Source organism: Chiroxiphia lanceolata, chromosome 8 (genome assembly GCF_009829145.1).
Source record: "Chiroxiphia lanceolata isolate bChiLan1 chromosome 8, bChiLan1.pri, whole genome shotgun sequence".
NCBI classification, from domain to species: domain Eukaryota; kingdom Metazoa; phylum Chordata; class Aves; order Passeriformes; family Pipridae; genus Chiroxiphia; species Chiroxiphia lanceolata.
This window is the reverse complement of record NC_045644.1, coordinates 29,877,476-29,905,185: the sequence shown is the minus strand read 5'-3', so window position 1 is coordinate 29,905,185 and position 27,710 is coordinate 29,877,476. Positions and strand designations below refer to the sequence as shown.

General features: G+C 36.5%; 1 protein-coding gene across 8 annotated transcripts in view; it reads left to right on the top strand.

Annotated features, from left to right (window-relative positions):
* Positions 1-27,710, top strand: part of CCSER2 (coiled-coil serine rich protein 2) — a 65,586-nt gene that overhangs the window by 26,238 nt on the left and 11,638 nt on the right. For 4 of the 8 annotated variants that reach the window (XM_032694321.1, XM_032694322.1, XM_032694324.1 and 1 more), the window contains exons 5-11: positions 4,193-4,283; positions 6,816-6,978; positions 7,596-7,791; positions 14,508-14,591; positions 16,091-16,177; positions 17,482-17,580; positions 25,800-25,884. In XM_032694321.1, coding sequence (XP_032550212.1) covers positions 4,193-4,283; positions 6,816-6,978; positions 7,596-7,791; positions 14,508-14,591; positions 16,091-16,177; positions 17,482-17,580; positions 25,800-25,884 — 805 coding nt within the window. The remainder of the gene's footprint in view (positions 1-4,192; positions 4,284-6,815; positions 6,979-7,595; positions 7,792-14,507; positions 14,592-16,090; positions 16,178-17,481; positions 17,581-25,799; positions 25,885-27,710) is intronic. The other 4 variants (XR_004358205.1, XM_032694320.1, XM_032694317.1 and 1 more) reach the window with 1 other exon arrangement.

The following is a 27,710-nucleotide window of genomic DNA, read 5'->3' as shown; positions in this document are numbered from 1 at the left end:
TGTTTAGGGTTTGTTTTTAAAAGCTACTTCCATTTTTCATTCTTCAAGAACCTGAAATGATGCTTTGTTGGTTTCTGTGCTACTCTCAAATGCTTCACTTCTCTTGAGTTTTTTGGCCAGATTCTTCTGTTATTCTCTCCTTTTACTCATGCTTATCTTTTGCTGTGGACATTTTCATCATCACTGGAAGCAACACCTAAGTCAGTAAATCAGTAACAAAACTAATTAGTTATTTTCCTTTAACTGCTTATTTCTTAAAGGTAGAACAAACAAATGAGGTCTGAGCTTATGAATTGTGGAAACAGGTAAAAATACTGTTCCTAGTATTCACCACCAGTTTGTGACTACCTCAAAGCAATTGCTTTTCAAGCAAAATATCATAACTTGGCATTGGTATTTTGAGCTCAGGCTCTTCTCAATTCTGTGAACACTCTGAAATTATTTGAGGGCTGTTTATCTGGAACTACTTTGTATTTTTGCACTAGCTCAAATTCCTGACTTCTTCCTTTTTTTCCTTAATTCCAGTGTAATATACATTGTGTTGTAAACTTTCACTGGTTCACGTTTTTTATGTTTAATATGGAGAAAATGTAAATATATATCTCTCTTTTCTAACTTGGGCATTTTATGCTTTATTTTTGGCTGCGTTATAACCTCACAATACTTAGCTTGAGAAATAGAAAGCTGAGAATCAGGCTTCTTGCCTAGGCTGTTAAGCTAAATGGAACTCAAATTGGTGGACTGAAAAACACTGCTCTTCAGTGGAAGAAAAAGCTTATGATGCATGTTGCATGAGGAATTTTTGGAAACTGAGCTTTATGAGAAGAATATTTTGCTATTCCAGTATATTATGGTTGACATTGTTTTACATTGAATTTAAAGTCGTTCAGCTTCAGCAAAAGTACCTGCTCTACAGTACCGCAGTCTTCAAAACATTGGTCTTAACTTATTATTGATATGTCTCTTGAGGAAGAGGTGCTGAACTCCACACATCCAACAAATTGGGCTAAAACCCTGAGCAGTTGTTGGGTGCTTGTTGAGCCTGTGGTAAGACACAGCACCTGAGGACAATCACTATGGAAAGAATTTGCAGAACATGGAAGTAAACTTGCTGGATGTGGTGTAATTACACACATGTGGTGTGCCTTATTCTCACCTCTTTTAATCTTTTTCCATCTCTTTATGCAATATGAGGGTTTCCTGCTGTTGGGTTTCTTGGGTTACTCAGTTCTTATACCAGTACTCAAAGATCTGTGTTTCACCTAAACCTTTCCCTGTTCTATTACAGGAAGCAAGCAAAGCACTGCTGCCTGTGGACAGTGGAAGAGCTTTGTGGAGAGAGGTTGAGGGCCAGCATTGTAGTTTGATTTGGAATTTTGCAGTCCCAAACTTAATCTCTGACTAGGTTGTACCATCTTGAAAATCTAATGCTAAATCAGCCTTGTGAAAAACACACCCCTTTCAATATGCATCATTCTTTTCAACTATAGAAATAAAATGGAATTCTCCTTTTTCTGTAACTTGTAATAATTGCTGAAACATATTATTCTGTAGGGTTGGAGTTGATGCACTTTTAAAAAATTTTTTTATTTCCTGTTCTGTTTGAGCTTGTTACCCAAAATCACTTGATGATGCCAGTTGCTGTTAAGCACATATTAACTGTGTCAGTGCCAAGTAGTTAACTGCAGTTTCTTATGCAGTAGAAAGAATAACAGTTGAAGTCTTTAAATATAGGGGGGTTTATGTACTAATGTGCTGATGAAACCTCCTCTTTATCTTATGGCTATTTCAAGATGACATCTACTTGGATATTATGTTTCCCAAGTCACCGGCACCGGGAAATGCTCCAAGTGCTTTCACACATGGTCCAGTGATTACAAAGACTTGGTATTTGCAGTTGTGTTTTCCAGCATGGAGTTTCCTTTCCCAGAGTTTCCTCGGTGTGGTGAGGAATGTATAATTACAGAAGCATAATGAAATGGGCTGTTGACAGAAAAGTATGCTTGGAATCTCAAGTGCTGTCCTTCTCTGACACCATTAGAGTTCCAAAGTTCTGATACAAAGATAGTAAAGTGACTTATCCAGGTTTATTGGTTAACACTCTGACATACTATGTTTTTATATTGTGCATTTTTCAATGTGATGGCAAAAGTTTTCTACTTTGTGTTTGTGGCCGTGGTTTCCACTTTATTTGTCATGCTCATTAAGGTTCCTGCAGTAGAGGAAAATAATGCTTGTTCATACTAATTTTGAAGATCAAAGCATAGCATAGAAACAATTTATCAACTAACAAACTGAAGCTGCCTTTCAAACACACAGAATTGTTTAAAAAATGTGGGTTAGTTAAAAATCTGTTAGTTCCGGGAAAAACATAAATAAATGGAAAAAAAAAGAACTAAATTTCTACAGGCAGTTTGTTCTCTCGAATATTAAATCCATGTTTCTTTTAAATGCATTCCATTTCTTTGTGAAGCTTGTCCATAGTTGGATTTATTATTATTCACAATTCCTTGCTATGTAGGTTTCCTGTTTTTTCCAGTAGATACACAGAATACTATGTGTAAACAAAACAATTCCAGTAGGACTTTGAAATATAACAAAAACAGGTGGTTATGTCTCAAGTGTTCCATCTTTCCTTTATATTGCTCATGTTTTCCAAAGTGCATATCAACTATTTTAATCTCGCATTCTCCCTCCTAAGTCAATAAATTACTTGCCCTGCAGAAATGCAAAATGTTTAATGTTCTATATCACAAAACCCCCCAAAATCTTAAAATATACTTAGCTTTTGTCACCATTTCTAATAAAATACAGTAGTCCTTTGTGAGCACTGTAGGAAGGCTGCTGAAGAAAAGCTGGAACAGCAGTTCAGACAAATGCCTGTTAATGTTGTTCCTTTACATCTTCCATACATCTGTGACAAAGTAAATCTAATAAATGACAACCAGCAAAGGGATAACTTTCCAAGGGAATATTGTTTTGTAGTGTGCTCATAGTCTTGTGTTCTGTGAAGTATTTAATGATCATGTTTTGATAAATAATTATAAAGCACTTGTTTAACTTGGTATTTGATAATTTTTTCAATATTGGTCCCCTGAATCACCTTTAAGGGTAGCAGATAAACCCAAGAAAAATCTGCATTTCTGCTATTAGAAAAAAGGCAGATGTAAAGTGCCCAAGTCTGACCTTGGGCTTTAAAGCCATGGCTTTACTTGTGAGATCAAGAGTTAGAGCTCTATATCCATTAGCAGTTTCCTCAGACCTACTTTGTGTTATAATCATTTGGTATTAGTAAGTTTAGTTTTCTTTGAATAATGAAGTAAAACACTGTCTGGGTTCTCTGGTCAGGTGCTGCACTTCATTTGCTGCTGTGACTTTTCAGCTGTGTGGTGCTGGCAGTGTCTGACTGTGCCATGAGCTGGGGTTCTACGACCTTGATCTTGAGTTTTTCCTGCTCTTGGTGTTCTTAAAGGAAGAGGGGTTAGTCTGTCTTTTTAACACAGACTAGACTTGCCCACACTACAGTCCTTATTCTTTAATATACCTGACTGACTATATTGAATATGTATAATTCCATTTAGTACTAACTCTATATTGCATTTTTTTTTGTGCTGTTAGCACACCCATGCAATATGACTGTTAGCCCTTATAGGAACAGCTTTGTATGAGCCACAGTGTTAAAGACAAAAGGAAGCAGAACTTAATACTGATAATAGCATATTTGAAGTTTTATTGGCCCAAAAAGTCAAGATAACATAGGTCCCCCCACTTCCTTTCAATGATGTCATGATAGTATGAGAGCTGAAATAAGGAGATTCAACATCATCTTTTCACAAAGCTGTTTTTTTAATTCTAAGTGAACAAAGTAATTTAGTTTTAACATGCTTCCAACTGGGGAGAAGGCAGGATATTAATGAACAGAAAAATACCTGGAGTATTCCATTGGTGTCAGGCAGAAAAAAGTTTTAATCTGTCTTTGTTTTGTCTCTCACTTTTATTGTGTCATATCATTGGAGGTGTGATGACTGTTGTTTGTATAGATGGTCTCAAGTAAGATGTCTCTAAAGAGGAGGTTGCTGGTAGCATCGTGTGTACAATACAAACGTAACAAAACACTGAAATAATCTTTTTATGACAGCAGGGTAAATGAAATATCATACCACAGTTTTATCTCACTTTTTCTGTCCTGCAGGATATCTTGAATAATCTTGATTCATGTGATCTTGAAGATGATGATCTTATGCTTGATGTGGACCTGCCTGAGGACCCACCTCGTGACAAAGGTTAGTAAATCAGCCAAGCCATCTTACAGCAGTGAAACTGCTTCGTGGGCTTAAGAGGTGTGATTTTTTCAAGTTGTCTTTTATGCACTCTTACTTTCAGTGAGGGTGCTGGCAAACTTCACCGAGAGGGTAGTGGTACCTAGATGCTATTGAAGAAATACAAATCCAGAACAGAATGAAATTGGTAAAGGAAATTATGGCTACACTTTCTCAAATCCTAGACTGGAAAACTTTGAGGCATTCCTGACCTACTCATAGGAATTGTTGTTGTCATGTGAATATGGGTATTGGCTTTACCTCCAAGTTCAGTGGAGGTCAATATATTTTCAAATGAACAGAAGCACTGAACGTGGAACACTGTTATGCCCTACCCTGTGCAAACAGTCACTGAGAGAAAGAAGGCTTTCCTTATTGTGTGTAATGTTCAGCTGCCTGCTGAAGTTGGAGGAAATTTGGCTTGTTTTGAGAGCACTTCTGAGTTCCTTGAGTGAAGACTCCTCTATATATGCTAGATATGAAACCAAAATAACAGTAAATACACACATAGTTTTCCATCTACCACAATGGTGGCACATCATGTTTAACAGTGTACACATATGAAATGCAGTATTTAGTCTTGTAAATCTCAGAATGAGTCTTCCAAAGGACTTGTGTGAAAGGCAATTATTGACAACATTGCCAGTATGAAACTTTTCAGCCCTGACAAGTGTGAAATTTTTATTCTAATTTTCCAGAATGGGTAACAATCCCAACCTAGGGCATATTCTTTTGGTAAGGGTAATTCTAGTTCTATTGGGAAAAACTAAGAAATGATTTTAAAGGGTAGATCAATTTCTCATAAGCTTCCTTGTTTATAAAACATGCACTGCACTTGCATCAGTAATTCCACTACAAATTATTTAAAAACTGCTAGGAAGGCATGTGTTTTAAAGGTGAATGTTTGCCACAAAAACATTAAAGGGTAATTACTCTTAATTTTGGCATTTTTTTAGACATTGGGTTTCCTTATAAAATTAATGTGGCATAAACTGGGTATCTCTGCTTCTTCTCTTGAAATCACTCTATTTTTAGCAAATAGGGTCTGAAAAGAAGAATTCGAAAGCCACCTCCAGGCTTTCCCTTATGTGAACCTGACCACCTGAAAAAGCAAAACTTCTTCTTGGTTAATATCCACATGTCATTACTCAGTGTCTTAATTTAATTTTCCGAAGGTTACTTATAAACTTAAGGAGGACTTATTTTGCTGTTAATTTTCATGTGTTGTGACCTGTAGAAGGATATTGCTAAAGGGAAATAAACCTTCTGTTACTTAAGGTGAATAAGTTTATTTTCTTATGTAATTTTTTGGTTATTGAGCTATGTGATAAAAACTATGTAGTTCTGAGTATTTGTTATAATGATGTGTAAAAACCCTTTTTGCCAACACTTTTTCCACAATTCTGTGCGGCCTCACTGACGTCAGCCTGTTAAGGCTTTCCAGGTCCTCAGAAACTCTCCTAGTTTCACTTTGGAGTCTGGGATGCCGCTTGGCCACTATTTATAGAAACAGTTCTAGCTCAACAAGTATGCAGGGAGCGAGGACGGCAGTTTTGAATCACAGGGTAAGGCTGGGCTCCTTTCCCAACCACACGCAGGCTGGGAGCTGAGCAGGAAGGAAGGCCTGTTTGTGAGCGGCTTGTGCGCAACTTGTCTGAGTAGGCAGCCGAGTAAACAATGTTCTCTTGTGTGGAGTTTCTCCCAGCAAAGGATTGCCAATGTGAGGAAAAACTCCTTGGGTAAGTGAAGGAGAAAGTGTGGTGGCAAAATAGCAATTCCTGACTGGTTTTGCCCTGTCTGACTGCCCGGTAGCCGATGTTTTGGCTTTCTCTCTAGTCGTTTGCAGGCTGTTGCCAAATTTAGCATTTGTTCCCTTAAGAAGTTTGTGGAATCTGTGTGGCTTTGCAGAAGTTAGTGTTTTGAAGAGATTATGTTTTGAAGAGCATGTTTTAAATCATGCTGGTTGTCCAGGTAAATAAAGATTAAGTGCCTCTGAAACTGAAAAACAAACAAGATGAATAGGGTGAGCTATATCTGTATTCTAAGTAATGAAACTGGTCTCTTTTGGAGTGCAGTACTCTTCTCTTTTTACAGTGTTGTCTTGCTGTGTTTGTGGGTTGTTAGAACTATTTAAAGGCTTGACCATACGGTCCTTAAGAAAGAGAGGAAACAGTTATTTCTGGATTTCTTTTCTTCCCAATAGCTCTACCTCCTCCTAATGATTTTCTACTTGAACTGGAAATACTATTAAGGCTGGATTCTGTAATTTCTGCTACAGGTTACTCTTATTCTTGGAACAAGTTTATATGTTGGTAATAATGTGACATCATTATATAAGTCTGCTTGACACTTCTAAAATACACAGTTTTGTATCAGTTAAACAAACAAACCTACCAGATTTTACACTGCATTTGTTACTAGCACATAGTAAATATTTTATATGCAAGGTCCTGGGAACAAATTTTATAATTTTTTTTTTAACTCTATGCTCTGTAGAGGAATGTGAAAATATGAGCCGTTATGATAGACAAGACAGAAATGCTAGACAGCATCAGGAAGGATTCTGGAAAAGAGCACCGCAGCAGCGATGGAATGCACAGGATCACTATCATCTTGGTCATACTGATCAATATATCCATGGTAAAAATGATTTGAACAGGTAAAGGACTTGTCTTTATTCTCCCAAACAGTGCAACAATCACTAATGAGAAATTCCTTTTGGCATTGAAGGGTCTCAAGCAATACTGAGTACCAGGACCTTTTCAGAATAGTTGTATGTCTGAGTGGGAGCATCACTGAGGGTTGTAACAATTTCTTTACAAAACTTACACTTCTGTTTTTATTCCAAATACTTGTTACTTGTGTTGATGTGATACTATAAAAGCTTGATTAAAATACCTCATGTGTTCCATGAAAAACCATTAGAGTGTCTTACTACTTGCATGTTGTAAGTTTGGACAGTTTGTTACTTTTTAATTTGTTGGTAAATTCAATGTAATCCTATAGTCCTCATAGGATTGAATGATGGTTCGTAGAAATCCTGATGCCCAAACTGGTTTGAGGGTACTGTAGTTGTTAGTCTGTGAGAGGTCTCCACAAGTGGGAAGGAAGGCTCTGCATTTAAGTGAAATGGCATTGACATTTTCTGATGTATTTATTTTCTGCCACAGTATGTAAGTATAGCCCACGTTACCTAACGCCCTCCTTTTTTACTAAATGCTTTCTAACTCTAGTTTGTCACTGCTGTTGTTTTTTAAGTTTTGAATTCTTTTTCAGGGGATCAAACTACCGGGAATCTCCTGTTGGTCACTTGGAAAGCTACAGAGCACCCAATTTGTACCAGGCTCCCCGCCAGCTGGGGGGTTTACCGGAGAATACTGTGATGCTGGATGAAATGACCCTGCGGCACATGGTCCAGGACTGCACAGCTGTCAAAACTCAGCTGTTGAAGCTCAAGAGGTTACTGCACCAGGTGAGCTGCTTAAATGGAAGAAAAGCAGTAAAGTACATTGGAGAGTGAGCCTAGGTGGGCTTATGTTTGTTTTTCATTTTGACCTTATTAGGCTATTGGCATTTCGTTTATACATGGAATTACAGTGTTCAAGAAAGTGGGCCTTTTTATTGCTATTTCAGATAGTACTTTTTCTGCTTCTTGAGTGCTATACTGACTGCAAAAAGTATTAAATGCAGTATTATAAATGTTATCTTACTTGCCTGAGGAAATGTCAAATTAAAAAAGAGTATCAGTGGATGTGAAGACCAGCTTTTATTCACTAAGATACAAAAAAGCTGGGAGTTAAGAAAAAATTTAAAAATATTAAAATTGATCCCACTGATCAAACTTGCATTTAGCAAGTCAATGCTAAGAGCTTTTCCTTAAGGCTCTGTTTTGCTCATTCTTTTAATCCTTTCTGTGTGTTTTGACAAGAAGCTTAGCAAATCCTACTGGGTCATCTCTATTGGAAGTGTTCAAATTTAACCTTCCTATTTTATGAATTGTCATAAGCTTTTAAGGAGCTTTTTCATTTCACCTCAAAATGTAACAAGTTGTGGGAGTAAACTGCTAAATGACTCAGCAGAAGTATGACATTTCAGCTACAAAAATTCCTTTGTTACCATAAAAATAATGAACAGTCCATGAGACCTTCTTTGGAGGCATATACAGATTAGCACTGGGAAGTATTTATATGATGTTCCCTTTTAAGAGTAGATTTATTGCTCTTCTTTTCTAATAGGATAATGTAATGAAAAGAAGTTTGTACCTTAAAAGTAAGACACTAAAACAAAACATAGCAAAACAAAAAGCAAATCAACCTTGAGGCTAATTCAAGGGTGTGACTGTGCCTTTTAGAAATGGGAGCATTTGCATCCTGTGGTAACTGAGATGTATTTCTATGTATTTCTGGTTCTGTCGGAGGAAAAACAATGTAACAAAAATAATGTATTGTCAGAGTGGGAAGGTGTGTTCTTAGAACCCAGTGTTGGTGGACTACATAAACTGTGTCCCCAACATGCAGAGATAGCAGGGGACTTTTTATCCAGAGCTTTTAATGCCTTTAACACAAGGACAATTAGGCAACTTGATAGATCTCTGTGTGTGTGTGTGTAGTTCATTGTGTAAAGGCATGCACATTATAGCCAAATAGTGTGTGGCCCTGCAGAATATCATATTTAAAATCTTGATCTAGTTTATAATAGCCAGACTTTCCAAAGAGGTTGTAGAACAAAACCTTGGCTTCAAAAGCTCAGATAAAGCTTTTTGAAAGAACTTTAAATGCACAAAATGAAACAGTTACTCCTAATGAGTATATTTTTCAAAATTTGCTCCTTCTCATGTCAAAAACTTGATTTTTCTCCCCCTCTCTCTCTGTAGCAGTGAGTTTAGTAATAACAGGTATCACTCTTCCCATCAAACTTTGTCATGCATACTTCTATTTTCCTGACCTAACCTAATCCTATTTTGACTCACTGCTTCCAAACCTCATCACTGGACTTCTGAATGTTTATTCTACTCCCCTGTGTATTATCCAGTCTTTTAATCAAACAATATGAATAGTAATGTAAAGGTAAATTAGCCTGCTGCAGAGTGGAAAACTTTAGATCTTTACTACCTTCATTTACTAAACAATTAGGGCAAAACTCGTATGAAATATCTTTTCATTGTGTAAAGTGTTAAATTCTTACTGTAAACATCAAACTCCATGCTAACAGGAATGGGTAAAAATATTGCAACTTTTTAAACTTCTTGAAAAGAACAGAAATACATTTTTGAAAACAATTAGTTGAACTTCAGCATTCTGAACTCTGAACTTGATCTCAGCCTGGGTCATATGACAGATCTCTTCTTGCAAAATATAAAAAAGCAAGGTACAAAGTCGACTGCTTTCAAACTCCGGCTCTAATAAGGAAGCAGAAGTTCTTCTGTTAGCTTCACCAGCATTATACATTTAAGTGTATGTCTTGCCTTTCTCCAGTTATGACATTCAGCAATAATATTTGAATAGGTAGAAATAGAGCTGTAGTCAGGACTTAGGCATGAGGTCTCACAGGAACAGTTATAGTGAAATAGGAAGAGTTAGTAATTAAATTCAGTTTTATACAATTATCTAATCATCTGTAGTGTGACTTACTGTAGAGCACAGCATGTAATGAATGTGTACCTAGCAGAGTCCTAGGGAGACTTAATGTGCTGTACTGGATTCATTGCTGTGACTGTAGCTCACATAACCATATATAAATTACCTTGAGTATTACCAGCAGCATGGGCTTGGTGTTGCATTCCCGGTTCTGCTTGGAAAAATAAATGGTTATTTGAGTAATACAGCCTTTTCTGAACTCCATGTGGCCAGGATAACAATGCCAGCAGTACATGTACTGTCTGCTTACTCCTCACGTGCTGCCAAATCCCTGTGTCTTCAAACAGTGAAATCAGGAATAGGACTCTCTCTCATGCAGAGTTTTTAAAAATTTTCACAGTAGTAAAACCTTCTCTGACTTCACAGTAATGTTATGCTACTTATATGGAGTGAAAAATGTAGATTCTTCTTACACTAAGTGCAGTTGTAATTATTTACAGGGAGATGTACTACAGGTGAATGTTCTCTCTTTAATCTTTAACTGGAGTGCTGCCTTTGTGTTGTAAGAAAGAAAATGCTTTGGAAGTCTAATTGTGGTAATAATTGACTTGTAAATGTTAATGCCTCTTAAATGTGGACTAAGGTACTTCATCTGCATGTTTAATAGTAAATAAATTTTCTTCTGATCTTAAAAGTTTCTTCCTCCTCCTCCTCAATTAATTTCATAAACTTGCTGCTCTGGGTTGAGGCTACAGAGCTAATGTGTAAATACAATTTTAAGTAAGGATGTTCTTTTTCTAATGCCCTGGAGCCTTTGATCTAGGCAAGGACTGACCATCCTCTGTAATAACTTCCTTCAAGACTGGCAGCAATGCCTTGCAACCACCCTGTGTTATCTCAGATCAGCCCTGACTGCTGTTTTAGGGAGGACTGAAACGAAGCGGTTCACAGAACTGTGAGATCTGTGAAGCCCTTTTTAATGTGAGAAGCAAGTTTTATAAAGAACGTTTCTTTTCATCTTACCTTTCATGAATGGAAATGAAATTCTATTTTTCAAGCACAGATCTTCATTGTAACTTATCAGATATGAGCAGCACATTTATATGAAGAGGTGTGAATGAAAAGGTGAACCATGGAGTGCAAAATTGTTAAATGCATCAGTACATTTAGATTAGTGAGTCACTTGTGTACCTTTGAAATACATATTCATTGTGCTCTTTTCTTTTTGTATCTGGTGAGATCTGTAAGAGAGATTTATCTTTGTTTATAAGAAACCTGATGATAAGGAAGAAACAGATTTATGAAATGCAAAGACTTTTTGTGTCATGTATTAAGTTGTATAAATTACCCCTACAATTTTTACTGTTTTTTCTTAGCCACAGAACAGTTCACCTCAGTGACTTAACTGTGCTTGAAAAAAACTGAACCGAAAGAAATCAACAAACAGTAGCAAAATCAAACTGACAAACTGTAGCTTTCAGCAGTTGGTTAACTTTTGGACTGTCACAATAACAGCATTCCACAGTGGGCAATGGAAACTACATGGCAGTGGTTTGTGGTGATACCTGAATGGAACTACATTTGAAGGGCCAAGAAGTCAGCAGGTGAATAGCACCCTCTGCTTGATGGACACTTAACACATCTTCACTGTTCAAATGAGTAATTCATACTGAAGGAAGCTTTGCATTGAGAATTGAAAGCTAGACCTTGATAAAAATTTAATAAACCTCAGTAAACTTCAGAAGCATTTTTTCAGCATTTTTCAACTTCCTATTACACTATAGATAGTGTAATAAGTATATAGATAGATAGTCTAATGTTCAAAGAATTCTCAAGATGAAATTATCTGTATAATCTTAGTAGTGTATTTTAAAATCCTGTGTATTAAAAGGCAACATATGCTGTTAGGGAACCACAAGATAATTGCTGAAAGTGAAATTGATTTTTGCAACAGAAGAACTTAAAATATGTTAGTGTAATGAGAGCAACTTTTGGCTTTAAGCTTTATATCTTCCTCTCGGACAGTATGGGAGATTTCTTTTGAGAGAGAATACCATTTATCTTGTTTCTTTTATTCTTTTAGAAGTTCTGTAGTTTTTCATTATTTTACATGTGCTTTTAACTAAAGCCTGCAAGTAATATGACCCAAAGAAAGCAAGGGGAAAAGGGAAGCTGGAGAGGACAGGCAGTGAGAACAGCTATATGCTGTATAGAGGTGCATGTTTATGATGTTCAAATGTGTTCCCAGGACTATTATGGTGTATTGAGTCACAGAGCTTGATTTTTGGTGTTAATCTTTAATTTTTGAAATAAACAACATAAAATGAGAACATGTAACTGTTGAGAGGATAGAAGAAAATACAAGCAAATGTGGCATTTTTGAGCTACTGAACTGCTCAGAAAAACTGCAGTGCTCAAAGCCCCAGAATCCATAGGAGGTAAACTGCTGGTGGGAATAATCAGCACAGTAGGTTGGAAAGGTAGTGAGGATTTTTTTAGTCTGTTCTTTACTAAATACTTGTATCTGATACTCTTCTTCATAAATAGTGATCTGTCTCTAAGGAAAAATCAACGTTTAATGTTCAGTTTACAAAAAAGCAATAAATGAGTTCTTTGGAAATTTGTAAGGTGAAGCAAGCACAGGTGTGTCATTCATACTGAAGATTTCACACTTGTAAAATATTAGCATGAGAGCATGGTAAGTACAACCACTCACAAGTACAGGTTCAATTTGTGACTGCCTTCGGATGAGTTGCAGTGTCCCTGTGACAACCATGGTGAAGAGTTATTCCAATGAATATTAGCTCGTGTTTCTTGAGATGGATTAAAAATGACAGATGAAGACTTGAGACTGTAATCAAGAGCTTCAGTTAGACTGTAACATTTGGGAGCAGGCTTGTAAAAATGTTTGACGTGTAGGAAATTATTTGTCCAGAGAAATACAGTGCCTGACAGTGGGGAAGAAATAATTGTTACATAATTTGCCTATGTGTACACTTAAATTGTATCTGTAACTCTCACTTTTGTCTTAAAACAGTAAGATCAATCGCTTTGTAGAAAAATGAGTTGGTAATTATTTTCTCAGCAGATAACTTTTGCAAAGGAGTATGAAGCTTAAGTAATATTCAGCATTAAACCAAATTACTCTGATAGCCATGACTGAAAAACTTTAGACATTTCTCTGGATTTGTCGTGTAGGCACTATGCTGATAAATACTAAAATGTTGTTGTTGGGGGGGAAATGACATCATTTCATACTTGTCTTCAAAAGTTAGCATAAAGGTTTTCTCAGAGCAAGCTTTTAGTCTTGGAGTATTCCAAAAGTGAAGAGATGTGTGTGTGTGTGTGTGTGGATTTTTCTGCACCACAACCACATGCTCCCTTTATGCAGGTATTAGTAAATTTAGGATGGTTTCTTAAGTCTTGCTTGAGTTTTTTTCTAATGGTTTCTGACTTAAGGTTTGCTGTAATTTTATAAGCCTCTTGAAAACATGTCTTGAGGTGTGTGGTTACCTCAGTTTACATCGGGACCCCCCAAAACTGGTCAAAAGCTGAAGTGTGTTCTGTTGACTTAAGTCCAGCAAAAACTTTCCAGTGCATGTGATGGAGTTGAAAATCAGTCTAGAAGGTAGTGGTTCAAATAGGTTTCTGTAACGAGCATTAGGGAAAGGACTGTGAAACGATCAGTCACTACCCAATTACTTGACTGTTTCTTAAAGGAGTATGTTATATTCTTGGATTAAACATTGCATGTGAATATATATATATACATATATATATATATATAAATTTATATCAAATTTATCTGAAGATTATCCCTACATAGCTCATTAAGTGTGAAAGTCTGCAATGTTAATCCTCCATCATTTTACATATTTCAGGTTAGGTAGTCAAGCCAAGTTTCATAGATTAATCCTGGCATGTGTTCAAATGGGAGGCTTGAGTTTCCACTGACAGTGTTAGAGCTGTTTTTTTTTTCAGTTGCCCTGTGTTCTTTACATGTGTATTGAGATAATTAAGGCAGCAGTAAGGGAATTGATGCAAATGAACTTAGTTCCTGCTTTGCCAGTGAATGAGTCAGGTATGGCATAGGGCTGATTTAAATCACCAGAGACTATGTGACATACTAACCTTCTTTGAAATTAGGCCTTAATCTGCTGTTGTGAAATGTTTTATTGCTCCACTTACATGCTTTTTAATGGCAATAAAAAGTATACCAGAAGTACTGAGCTTTTAAAAGCCATGCAAGGTACTTTTGCGTGACATGGTTGGTCTTGTTTTGTGGTTTTTTTCCATTCACATGATTACTCCTTTCCAATTGTAGTAATTGTGACCATCTGTGGCTTTACTTCGAGTGTGTGACAGAGCTGCAGCTTTCCTACAGATCTGTGAGGAGAGGAAGACTGTTCATGGCCCTTATTTGGGCACTGTACATATACACAAGGAAGGCTTTCCTATCAAGGATAAAAAGGGGAAATTAGGGGTAAGGGAGGTCAGGCATTGTAGCAGGTTTTGCAGAGAGCTGATGTGTCTCCATCCTTGAAAGCAGGTTTGCAATGGAGCTGTTTCAGCAAGTGATTCAAGCTTGTGTCCTTGTTTTGTTCTCTGGTAGAATGATGACAGTGTGTTGCTCCAGGACATCAACCTCTCAGTTCCATCGAGTCCAGAACCACAAGAACCTGAGTCCACTTTTAAGGTAATTGACACTGACTGACTCCACAGAATTAGAAATACAAACCTGTTTGTATTTAAAAAACACACCAAAAGTGTGTGTCACTCTGCAAGTACTGCTTGTTGCTTCTTTCTTCTGTTTAAATGCAAGCCTAATGAATGTTTATACACTTCCTTTTTTCAGTTTTGTTAAAATAGAAGGGTTTATTTGACCTTTGAAAATACATACTTACAAATGGTAGCAGATTAAATAATTAAAATAATTTGTTGCAGTGGGAATTAAGAGCTGTAGAGTAACTTTTTCCAAAAACCTTTTACCTGCTTGCTGAGTACTAGAATTTGAAAAGACAATTTTTGCGTTGAAGTGTAGTCATACCATACTTATTCAATTACGTGCTCTGTTTCACTACTTTTTACTGTTGGCTTTAGTTTAAAATATCTTTCATGTAAGTTAAGTTTTCCCCAGGATGATGCAGGTATGGCAGATTTAACTAAAAAACAATGTGAACCCCACAAAGGGAGTTGTGAGGTTATTGTTTTATGATGGATATTAAAGGTGGAAGAAGTCACAATGGATATTCGAAACAGGATCATCTTTTATGGTCACAGACTTGTAATGTTATGCTTTCTAAGGTGGTAAGGTTTTATAGCATGGCCTGGCTCTTATTGTAAAATTAGTATAGAAAGATCACTAATTCTCTACTTATGGGAGAGGAAGGTATAATGAAGTTATAAATACTTCTTGAAGAGGAAGAACACTTAAAATCTAGTTCCTGTTTAGAGGTCATCTGTCCAAATCCTGGTTTCAGGGCATTAGAGGTTTGTCAAAGGTGTAGATCCATCTGCATCATCCTTTAGCAACCCTGGTTTCTACATTGATAACATTCAGTTGTTGTATGATATGTAGTTGTTGTGCTTGTCCTTCTACAGTCACCTCCCTCAAAATCTTACAATTTTAGTCTTGGAGAAAAAAACACTGCTTTTTAACTTAACAAAAACCTGTGAGGTTTAACTGACATTTTGAATTGTCACTTCTTTAATTGATACTAGCATATGGTTTGAAAAATTGCACAACAAATCAGGTGTCATCCTGAAGCAATAACTATTAACATCTTTAGTGAAACTGAAATAGTAAATGCATGCTGCTAAATGAAAGTATTCCCCTTAATTTATGGCCTTGCTGTAATGGGCCAGTTATAAAATATATGCAAACTCTCATGTGATGAAAAATGAGTTTTTAAAAAATTAATTCTTGCATATTTACCTTTTTTTTTTAGTCTCTGAACTTTGCATAATTATAATGTCTTCATTATAATGGCCTCTTAAAGAGACTTCCAGTCAAGCCTCTTCACTCTGTAGTCTGTGTGCCTACAGCCCATCTCTCCATGTCAATGGGAGGAGGAAAGCATGAGTTGTTACTGCCAGTCCTCCGTGCACATCTCATCTAGTATGTCCTGTAGGGGTGTGGATTTAGACTGTGTAGTCCTTATAGAAAACCTCATAGTGCTCACTGTTCTGTTGCAGATGGACGATCTGCTGAATGAGATCAGGCAGCTCAAAGATGAACTGAAGAAAAAGGATGAAACAATCAGCCAATTAGAGCATCAGCTTGTAAGTATAATGCTAAAAGTTTAGCAAAATCCCAAGAGTGCACTGCAGAGTGGAACTAGGCAATTCTGGTGAAGACTTTAAGGCAACTAGACAGCTAATTTTTTTTCCTGCACTTTCATTATAACAAAGGAAGGTTTGGGTTCTGCTTGGACCCACCTGGCTCTTGGATCTGTAGAGGTTCAGTTGCAGCAGACTGACTCTACATGTCCCAGTGTGTTTGCAGTTGTACTCCTGAAATCTTTAATTCTGTAGACTAGTCATGATTTGTATGTGTGGCACTAAGCAAGGATGTTTAATACCACTAGTGAAAGTATTTAATTTCCAAAACTGTTTTGAACATAAAGTTCTAGAAGCTGCTAAAAACTATCAATGGGCAAAGATAAGGCTATGTCTAAAGTGTTTTAAAAATTAACAAGTATTGGGCTTACCATTCTTGAAGCTTTTGTTGGTGGTTTTTTTATCCCTCTCCGTTCCTCTGCTGTCTGTTGGTTTAACAGAGAATTACACCATACAATTTAAAGCTGAGCAAGTTAGTATTCAAATTTGATTCTTTTTTTTTTTTTTGAAAAAGCAATAAAAAGCATGTTGAATAGTCAGATTAAATTGGCCAAATAAGGACAAGTTATGGGGACACATTTGTAATAAAAGGTTCAGGAAGAAACAAGACCTCAAGCAAAAGTTATGTGTGCCTTTTGCCTCTTTGCTCTTGTTCTGAGTTTAGATTTTGCAATGTGTATCTCTGCTTTTGATTCTGGTAAATTCACCTGCTGTGACAATTCTTGTAAAATAGCCCCACGTGTTCAAGCCATTTCAAACCGCAGCAAGATCTTACAGGTAGGGTAGATAAGATGCCAAGAGGTTCACACCATATTTATTTATCATAGTTGGAGGGAGTGTTGTGTGGTAATAAACCCTAATGAAATGTCTAGCATGTGCTTTTGTACATAAGTGCACTGGAGCTGAGCTGTGATCTTCCTCTCCCTGTCTCTTTTTGATCATTCCCCCTGAAACGAAAATGAAAGGTTAAGACTGGGCTTTCTTCTCTGCCATTTAAACAACAGAATCCCAGATCACTTTTTCCAAAAGTCAGCATTTATTCTGGATTACTTGTAAATACACTTTGGGAAAAGCAGCAGTTGTGTAGCACCTTAAAGAGTATTTCTACAGTTTAATCATATTGTGCTCTACAGTCACTTAACGCATGATGTTTGAACGCTGGGCCTTGACTGTACTTTTCAAGAGGCTTAGTTGGTTAATCTCTAACTGATTCTTGTTTCTTCTTTCTCTCTTTGGGGGTGATGAAGGCCACTAGATGTAACTGCCAGAAGGACAGTCAAAAACCTGCAGGGGCATCGCGCGCGCACGCTGATAAATTCACGCAGACCTCGTGGAGGAGGAGTTCTGTGAGTACTCTGTGCCCTTCCTTCCCGGTTACCACCACCTGCAGTTTGTTCTCCACTTCTAGTACTTTTGCTGCCACGCAAATTGGCCTTCTTTAAGAGATTCTGTGCTGTATGTGGGAGTACATCTCTAGCCTTCCTGCAGTGCATCCCTCGCATTCTTTTGCAGCCCTTTTATTTAAACATTTGTTACGAACATTCCTTTTAAATTAAGTAATTAAATTTTAGAAGTCGTCTCTTTAAATAATCACCCTTTGTGCTATTTAAGTTACAGTCAGTCCAAGCTGTGTATCTAATCATACTTAAAGTATTTTCTTATATCCTGACTTTAAAGTCATAGGTATATCTTTGGGGTTTTTCCTGATCAGATTTTCATTGTTGACATTCTCATATTTGCTACAGAAAAGCAACTGAGTTTCAGTGCATAGATGTAAAAGCAAAAGTTAGTATTTTTTAATATTTCTTATTATTATTTTGATAATTTATTTTAATAATTTGACTCATTAAAAAGATTATTGGGTGAAAATCACTTTGACAAAAGACATCTTCATTCCCATATGTTGTTGCATGGTTCACATTTGCTTCCATTATATATAACTTATATTCTTCATGGAACACTAATAGAACACTTAAGATGGAGAGGGACAACATATTTGATATTATGTAATAATAGGAAATTACCTTTGAATCCAAAATAAGGCCTTTGTCAGTCACCAGCAAATAGCATTTGGATCTTGAAGCTACTGCTCTAGCTAGAAAACCCAAGAGGTTTTATTAAAAGGCTAAAAATGGGTTTGATTTTTTTGTTTCTTAGTTTTTACCCTATGTTGAATTACCTGATTTAAGACCGTAGTGAAGACAAATCACCTCTGCTATCCTTCTAAAATTACTCTTTTAAGTATATAGTGCTAGGGTAGAAATACCACCACACTTTATGTTCAGCGTGTGCTGGCAAACAGCTTTATCCAAGCTTTCCAAACTCCTCCTGTCTGATAAGAACCCAGTGTAAAGAAATCGTAACCTTAAGTAGCTTTTGATTTGCTTTGACACCTCTGCTCCAGAATGTACACATCATGTCTTTGTTTACCCCATTTATTTCTTTTACTTTGGAGCTTTTGAGCTCTTGCATTGTTTCTTTTTCCTATGATTTAATTTTATGTGTGTGATGTTCATGTCATGTTTTTGTGCACTGATACTGTTATAGTAGCTGTTGTTTTCATGTTCCTGTTTTTCTATCTCATTTTTCACATGAATTCAGAAACAGATTAGTAATCATAGAAAGTTAGTTGCTGACTACACAAGTTTTAGTTTGAGCAACTTGTGGTATTAATTGATAAGACAAAAATACTGGAGAAGATGTGGAATTTGAGTTGCTGTCTCAAGCAGGAGTCACTCAGCACAAGTGTCTGTTTTGGTCAGGTTGGTCAATATATTTCTTTTGAACTATTTAGTAGTTTTGTTCAAAAAGCCACATTTTTTTGTCAGGAGGAAGTTTGGGTTAAGGGGCAGTATCTTTAAGAGAAATAAAAACTACTGTGTTTATGGCTGTGTGTGTGGATATATGTCATGATACACATATGTAGTTGTGGGCCTATGATCATTAGATGCACATTCCAAACATCTCAGTATTTTTATCTACATGCAAAATTTCTCATGAAGTTGATAAAGAACATAGGAAAATTCATGAAGTATTGACAAATTCAAAATACACTACTTCTCAGGAGCTTTTATTTGTAAGTGATACCTGCGAAATTTTGGGCAGAATGTGTTGGGTGTGTTTTGGGGGTTTTTTTCAATGTCTTCACTGGCATGTCTGTAAGTCACAGGGTTTCTATAAGCCAGCACAAACTGGTGGGAGCTCTTAAATGTGGGAGGACCATAGTTTGTTGTAGCCAAGTTTTGGTTCTGATGACCAGACCTCAACTGTCTGGGTTAATGCTTCCTCTACTAATATGCATTTGGATGCTTCCTTGCATGGCTTAATAGAAGTATAAATGTATGGAACCAGTTTTGATCTAGAACCCAACATCAGAAAATGTCTCTTGTAATGGAAAGGAGACACAATCAGCTTTTACTTTCTTGAGGTAAGAGTACAATAAATAGAAACAAGGAGACACCTGAGTAAAATGTATTCTCACTAGTAAAAAAAAAAACCAACAAAAACGCTCTTAAAGAAATTGTTCTGCTTTATTAGCATTCCTGTTCAGTTTATTTTAATGATCTTGACTTAGGAGTATAAAGCTTATTGGTCCTAAATGTGGTATAAATCATGAAACATTCTTAATGTTTATGAAATTATGAAGTTTTTATAGGGACTACTTTTTTTTTAAAACTAAATTGTAATTGAAGTCTTGGCAATGAGAGAATAGCTCCTTTGAGGCATATAAGCTTTTTGCTTCTTTAAGTTAGTAATAGTTTTTAACGCTGATGAATATTAAACTATTTTATTTTTTCCTATTAGTATTGACCTGCCAATCACTTTAAATGATTGTGGATATCAAGGAGTTACTTTAGGTCAGTTACCAAAACTTTCAAGATTAATTTGGCAGTTTATAAATTCTTTGTATTCAATATATTCTATACAGATCAGAACTCATACAACGTATTTTTTCCTGAAGTGTAAATAGCAGTCTGGGATCACAGTAGTTTAACATTTCAAGGAATACTTTAAATGCTTACTGAATAGTGTTTCATAAAGAATAGATGCTAGAATAAACTAGGATACAGTGAGAGTGGAAATCAACTGTTATAAGACTTCAGTTAGAAATTTAAGGCCATATGAGTTGCAGCAATTTGTTGCTATTCAACTGGCCATTTGAAATCACTAATTTTTCTGCTAACTTCATGGTTCTTCCAGTAAACAGGCAAGTGACTATCATTAAACATACTCTTCTTTAAAAGTCATGTTTGTATCTGTTTCTTTGTTACCAGACATTTCTAGAAAATGACCTGTTCTGATGTAATGCTCAACTTTGTCTTGTGGTTTTCTCTTTAGGGACCAGAGATTTTTAAAGTACTTTTAGGGTTTTTTTTTTTAGTATTTAAACTTAAATATGTACATAAATGGAAACTACGTAACTTTAGATTAATCTTTCGAACTTAGTGCTCATGTAGTAAAACCTAGTGGCTGAAAAAGAATGTGTTGGAAATTGGGCATCTTACAAATTAATTGGTAGCTACCTATTGCCCAGCTGCTGTGTCTGTGACATGGCATTTCTTGTAAGCAGTGTCCTGAAACGATGCTCAAAACTTAGGTAAATTCTAACTATGTATTAGTTTTGGTTAACTGTGCTCTGGATAAAGGCTTTTACAAGTATTCACTGACAGAGGAGACCATGACATTCCTAAAAGGATTTCTTACAGATCTCTTATACAGAATTCACTGCAATTAGTTTATGTCTATCATTTAATTATCATGGAAGAAAATAACTGAAACCTGGAAGAAGATAAAAAGTACCTGAAGAAATTAATGTTTCTGGACAGCTTGCAAGGAAGAAAAAGTGAGCATCCATTGACACAACTGTCTTGCAGGCTTTGCAGCATTGTTTCTGTAGTACTAAATACTGGTATTTACTTTGAGAGTAAAGGGGTTAGATGTCAAGGTTTTGTTGATAAGTGATTTCGTTTCTTGAACTGAAAAGGCTGTTTGCAGATGCTGAGAAATAAAAGACAAGCAAGCAAATTACAAAGCCCTGAATCTGGTTGAAGATACCTGAAGATACCTGCAAAGGATTCTGACCCCTGGAGTCCAGTTCCTTAGCATAACACAACTCCTAGTTCATGTTTGCTTTTCCATTCCCTGTACAGTGTGTACAGTAAAAGTATTTCCCCCTGGTATCAGAGCAGCTCACAGTGATGAGAATAACCTTTGCTTCCCAAATGTGGGTACAAGGTCATTCTTGTCTCTGGTGAAATGACAACAGAACCTGTCATTGTTCATGGGAACATGCGTGTTCTTGTTCTTATCTACATCTTTTTTCTCCTTTTGCCTTGAGATATTCTCTGCCTTCCATTTGAAATTTGTTACACTTCATACTTCCAAAGCCTTTCCTGTCAGTTGTTTTGATGAACTTTTGTAATACCTTGGCTGTCTTTGTGTACTTTTGTCTTTTAGGTCTTATTACCTCTTTCCATCTTAGCCTTAAACCTCCTGTATGTGTCAACTCCCCAACTATGAATTTAAACTTCCAGGTTTTGAAGCCTAGTCCCTGTATATTAGTGTTCATCTTCACATCCAGCCTTGGTTGCTCTCATTGTCCAGTACTCTGCTGTTTGCTTGATGGTCCATTCTTACACACCTTGGTGAGATGGAGCCGTAGCTCAACCAGGTGGTCATGTTGTGCACCTGTGTCTTGTGCTGTGACTGTGAATGACAGGTAGGCACATCCACTGAAGAGAGGTCCCTTGAACCCTTCGCAAGCAATTCTTGTTGCTTGAGTGTAAACCAGCACATAAGACTGGATTGGGGGTTTTTTGTTTGGTTTTTTTTTTTTTTTTTATCTGAATACATTCAAAAAGACTACTGCATGTCAGAACTGCTAATTTATAATCTTTCTGGGTGCTAGGCTAACAAGAGGAGTCTGCTGCAAAAACATTTTGTCTGCACTGACACTGAAGTGTGTCACTCTGGGTTTGTTCATGATGTGGAACTCTGAGTTTGTGTGAGACAGCTGGCAGTACTAGGTGAGACACAGCCAAAATCATCTCTTCTTCAAAGTTCTCAAAGGCTCCACTTGTATGGACAAAAATGGATCTTTGTGTTTCTGCAGCAAAAAACCCCCCTGTTTAAAGCAGTAGCAGTTTAGGATGTTGGGGTATCCCTGGGAAAAGAGCTGGAATATTTGGCTGTTGGGCTAAAATTACTGTGCAGCACTAGCTTAGAAATATTTCTCTTTTCCTTTTCTGCTAGGAACAATTGCTTTTGTTCATGTGATTGCTTGTTCTAAGGTTGAAGTTTGTTCATAGCAATGGAAAATTCTGGCCTTAAAGTCTTCCTAGTAGCATTTAAAAAAACAAACAATAGCCAACAGGTTTTCCCAGTGCAGTTGGAGTCAGAACTTCCTAAAGCATTTGGCAGCAATAGTACAACTCATCTGGATCTCTGAAGAGCATTCATCATTTTTGCTGGTTTGGAGGCTGCTTTATTTCAGCTGCTCTTATTTTTCAACTCCTGAGTTTCCTGGTTTTTTTAAATTGTGATTCGCTTCCCTTTGGGGTTACTTTTGCTGTTTCACAATTCCAGTATCTGGGAAATGAGAGGAATGGGATTTAAGTTAAGTAGCTGGATGCACATAGCAGCCGAGGGGAGGAACTGTTCTGACTACTGCCTAACATTAAAGTGTAAGTGGAAAGAGTTTCTTCAGAAGCCAGAGGAATCCCATCACATGTGGGTTTTTTTATTTTTTTTTTTTAATAGAAGCTGAGGTAAGTTCAAAATTCAAAAATTCAAAATCTGTGTATTTTGAAGACGCACCATTGTCTGAGGCTATGTGTTTATTAGTCTGTTTCTTTTTTCCTCTTCTTTGGATTTCTTGGGAACCTCAGTAAACATTTGACTAATATAAGAAGATGAATGTGAATTGTTGTTTAAAGGAGAAACCTTGATAAATTTGCTGGAGTTTTGTGCAATAAATACTATTAAAGGAAAAGTAATCTTTTCATAAACCAGGCTTATTTGCAGATAGTTCTCTTAATGTGCTGTATCAATGGGATCAGTACATCCATTATAATTTGTAAAATCAGTGTAAGCCATAACACTCAATAAATTCTCAGTGCTGTATTTCCTGGTTCTTACTTGGTTCAATTGATGTTGATTTTAATTACCTTATTTGATGTACAATTGAACAGTCCTTTTTTTTTTGTTTGTTTGTTTGTGGTTTTTTTTGGGTTTTTTTGGTGCTTTTTTTTTTTTTTTGGTATGGGTTTTTTTTTTTTGTCTGTTTTACAAAAAAAAATCTGGCATTTATTTGACATTTGCCTATACAAAGCAGTGTAAACTGTAGCATTTGGGAGAAGGGGATTGCACCGTGCCTGGAGAGCAGTTCAGCTTAGCAGGCAAAAGACTCAAGGAAGTTACTTGTACTTTCTTCATTTACTTCTTCAGTCAGAGTGATGATAAAATACCATGAAGAATTATTGAGAAGACTGTACTTAGTGCTGTGCTTTGAAGTGCTAATATGGATGTTTAAAAATTTCCTGAATGTATCAGGACATGTAAATATTTCATTGCTTTTACAACAGTATCATAACTGTTATGTAGCTCAGCTGGCTTGTGCTTGTCTCAATCTCTCTTTTCAAAGAGTGGAAGGGAAAGGATATAAAATTTTCACCTCCCTTCTTAATGTGTTAAAAATTTCAAAGAAATCTGGAAAAAGCCCGTTGCCAACTCAAGTCTGTGCAAAATCAGACTTGTTCTTGATGATAATGTGCTTTTTACTATGTGGAGATTCAGTTATCTTTTGAGAATGGAAAGAATTTTTTGTTCTACCGTCCTGACACAATTTAGGATGAAATGTGAACAAGCCTGAAAAAATATAGTGTTCTTTGGTATGGTGCTGTGAAAATCCAAAGCTTTTGATCATTTTCTCATCAATCACTGATTGATTAATTTCGTTCCCAGGAATATTTCTATATTTAATACCTATTCAGCTGATGCAACACATTATAATATTTTGTCATATTGCTTGACTGAAATTAGTACTGTTTTAGCAGTCTAAATACTGTGATGTTAAAAACTCTGTTGTCCTCCACTGATGGAGGACTGGAAGAAGACATTAGGTAATCAATATTTCCATCTAGAGATAATCAAATTGAAGAACTCGTTTCATTTTTTTCCCTTAGATTTTGCTCCAATAATTGGTTTTTCTCAGGTTCTGAAGGAGAATAAAACAATCTTGTCAGTTTTTTTCCTTTATTTTCTGTTTTAGATTAAGTGTTCTGGCTAGTTGATTCTAAAACTTGATTAAATGAATGTGTGAAGTTACATCTTAGCAGTGCTGAAGCTTGGAATAGTGGTGGATTATACCTAACTAGATTAGGAGAACTGGAAGATCAGGGGCGTGTTTAAAGTTCTGCTAAAATAAATAAAAGCAGAATATTTATTTATAGAAGTAATGTGATCTTTAACATTATTTTAAAAGAAGCATGGAGAGAAAATACTTTATTGTTTGTCCAACCCTGGCAGTATGATCTGCAGCTGATATACAGCAGAGAAACTGGAGAGGAGGGGCAAAGTGGCTTCCTGTTTCCTTTTATACAGGTGTTCATTCAGGTATCTTAAGCCTCCTGCCTGAAACAGTAGCCACAACTAGTTGCTCTTGGCCAGGAGACAATGGCAGTTGTCACTGTCAGTACCAGTATTCCAGAACTTATATAAGCAGTTTTCAGCTGCTCAAACAGTAAAGGGGTTGTAAAGTCTGTCCTGCTGAAATGGGAAATCAAGATGGTTATTTAAGAGTGAAGTTGCAGCTTTGGTAGATTTTTCAAAGGTAAGGGTATGGAGAAAAGGATACACTGCATAAAATGACTTTTTCTTGTTTTGAGAGTGCAGCAACCACAGTGTGTCACACTTGTGGTGATCCAAGACATCTGACAGGCAAGCCCTGCGTGCCAAAGATGTGCACAGTTCTCTGATCCTTTAATGGAAGACTAAAACTCCAAGAGCAAAGTGCAAGGAGAACAGTTTTATGTCACCTCTCCTCTTCCACGTTCAATAGTACTGTCAAAATAGGAGTGAAGTGGACTCTAAAGCACCAGGACTTGCTAGAAAATTTGTTTTGATATATTAGAAATTTTTTGTTGTAAACTAAAGCTGATTGGTTTTCCAGTAGATTAGAACTAAGCAAGGTACTGCTTGGTGAGGCATTTTTCAAATATTTTTGAAAGCTGTATAAAAACATTTTTATCATGTATTTTTAACGTGAAAAACTCAGCTTCTATACTCTTCCCATAAAACCATCTTTGACAGAAATATGTGCATATGTATTGAATAAAAATGGAAGGGTTCTTGTAAGATTTATGACTAGTTTAGGACATCATGATGTTGTTTTTCTTCTGGGCTTCAGTAATGTGCAGCATTTGCTTTTACAAAGTAGAACAGCTGGGAAATATAATGATACCTTTCTGTGGGGAAAAATAAAAAAATGGTGTGGCTTTTTGGTGTCTTGTTTTTTTCCCTGTTCTCTTTTTTTATTATACTTCTCCCCCTCTCTCTTTCTGCACAGGGTGGGTATTCTGCTCCCTCCTTCTCTCCCTGGCAGGGCTCATTCCAGGGCATCCCTCGGACTGTTCCACCGCACCGCAGACAGAGTGAGTCTGTACCTCTCACTCATCTCCCTCACCGTGTTCCAGTAGAAGCTTCCCCTTTGCACGCACTGTTCATCTCGTAGTATCCTCCTCTCTCAGGCAGATTTCCAGGCACACACGATAGTCTGTGGCTAACCAACATGCTTCAATCCTTCAGCCAGCGTAAAGCAGCTCCAACTTATAGCTTTATAACAGTTATTAAATGCTGATAGACCTCAGCAGTTCTTCAGGCAAACCTGAGTAGGCCCTTGTTTCCAGTCTTGTCTTAACATAAAAGTCTTGCTTGCTGCATTTTCCCTGTTTTCCATGGCCGTAATACACTCTCCTGTTTGTGTGTGTGTTCTGTTTGCTCATCTGTCTGCACGCCTGCATTTGTGGATGTATTTACGTAAATACCTCGTGGCTGTATGTAAAAATATTAGTGAGAAAGTGTCATTGTCTCTCACAAGAAGTTTTCTTAACTTTTCAGAATGGCTTCACTCAAACTAATTTTTTTTTTTTTATTCCTCTCTTGGTATTTGTTGTAAGAAGGCTTTTAATACATTGAAGTGGCTGTTGCACAACTTGCATGATTTATTAACATTCCTTATGTGCTAGCTACAATGTGGGCTGATGTAAGATGCATTTGTTCTCTTGGCTTGGATCTGCAAAACAAAAGACAATTGCTGATTTTAAAACTGTATGCTTACGTAGACATAGAGAAATGGTAAGTCTTATTTTGTGCTTTGGTATTGCATTATAAATAGATAAGTGTTTGAAGAAATATAACTACTTCATAATGCTAAAGTTATATTTTTTGAATGTACTGTAATTTGAGAATTACAGTGTTTGCCTAGCAAAGCCCAAGAGTGTATTTGGACAAGAAATAAAGGAAAAAGTAAAATTATGAAAACAAGGTAAGATTTCCAGGGCCAGTGGAGATCTGAAGAGTAAGCTGCACCTTGGAAAACAAAGCTTACATATATTTCAGATTGCAATAATCCTTAGTTGATTCAATTACAAGAAAAAAAAATCTTATGTTTTGTAAATCGCGTTTCAAATACTCTCTTGGCATTTCTGTGACAATGTCATTTAAACAACTCATCAGGAATGCACAGTCTATTTCATGGGCTTTTCTCTGTTCAATAAGGGGTGTGCTTCATTTTCCTGTGGTGTCTGACGTGGGACTCTGTGTGTGTAAAGAACATAAAACCCCTAAAACTGATGATCCTCTCACCTGTTGCTGAGTGGAGGGCCAGCAGTAGCACAGCCTGTCTGATTTGCTGTCCTATCAGCAGAGACTGAGTTTAAAGAGATAGTTTTAGACCTGAAGAGCATATACATGTTATAGTTTTGGGGCTTAGTGGTTGGAGAGTCAGACCAGAGGATGGTGTCTGAGCTGCCCGGTGGGAGCCTCTGGTGTCACGTCATTCACTGAAGGAGAAAATTTTTTGTTGATCTCTTACCCTGAGCCCCAGCCTCATTTCTCAACCAGTGGCAGTGGCTTCTTATTCAGTATTCCACAGCAAACTTTTATTACAAAAGCAGGTTGGATTTTTTTAGTATACATCTTATATATTCAATTCTATGAATTACTAGTAAAGAAAATAAAGTAGGTGAAAGTGGGCCCTTGATTAATGAATCCAAACTGTAATTAACATATTCTTTAGGAAAATAAGTTTCTTCTAGTAGAGTGTTTGTAGCTTTTTTTCATTAAGTCTTAGGTTTAATTAAAAGATAAATACCAGGAATAAAAATGCAGTGTAAACTATGAGGTTTCTTGGACGTTTTTAATGACATTCTTGTGAAATCAATGATTTATTACTGTGTGAAGAGTTCTATATAGTAGA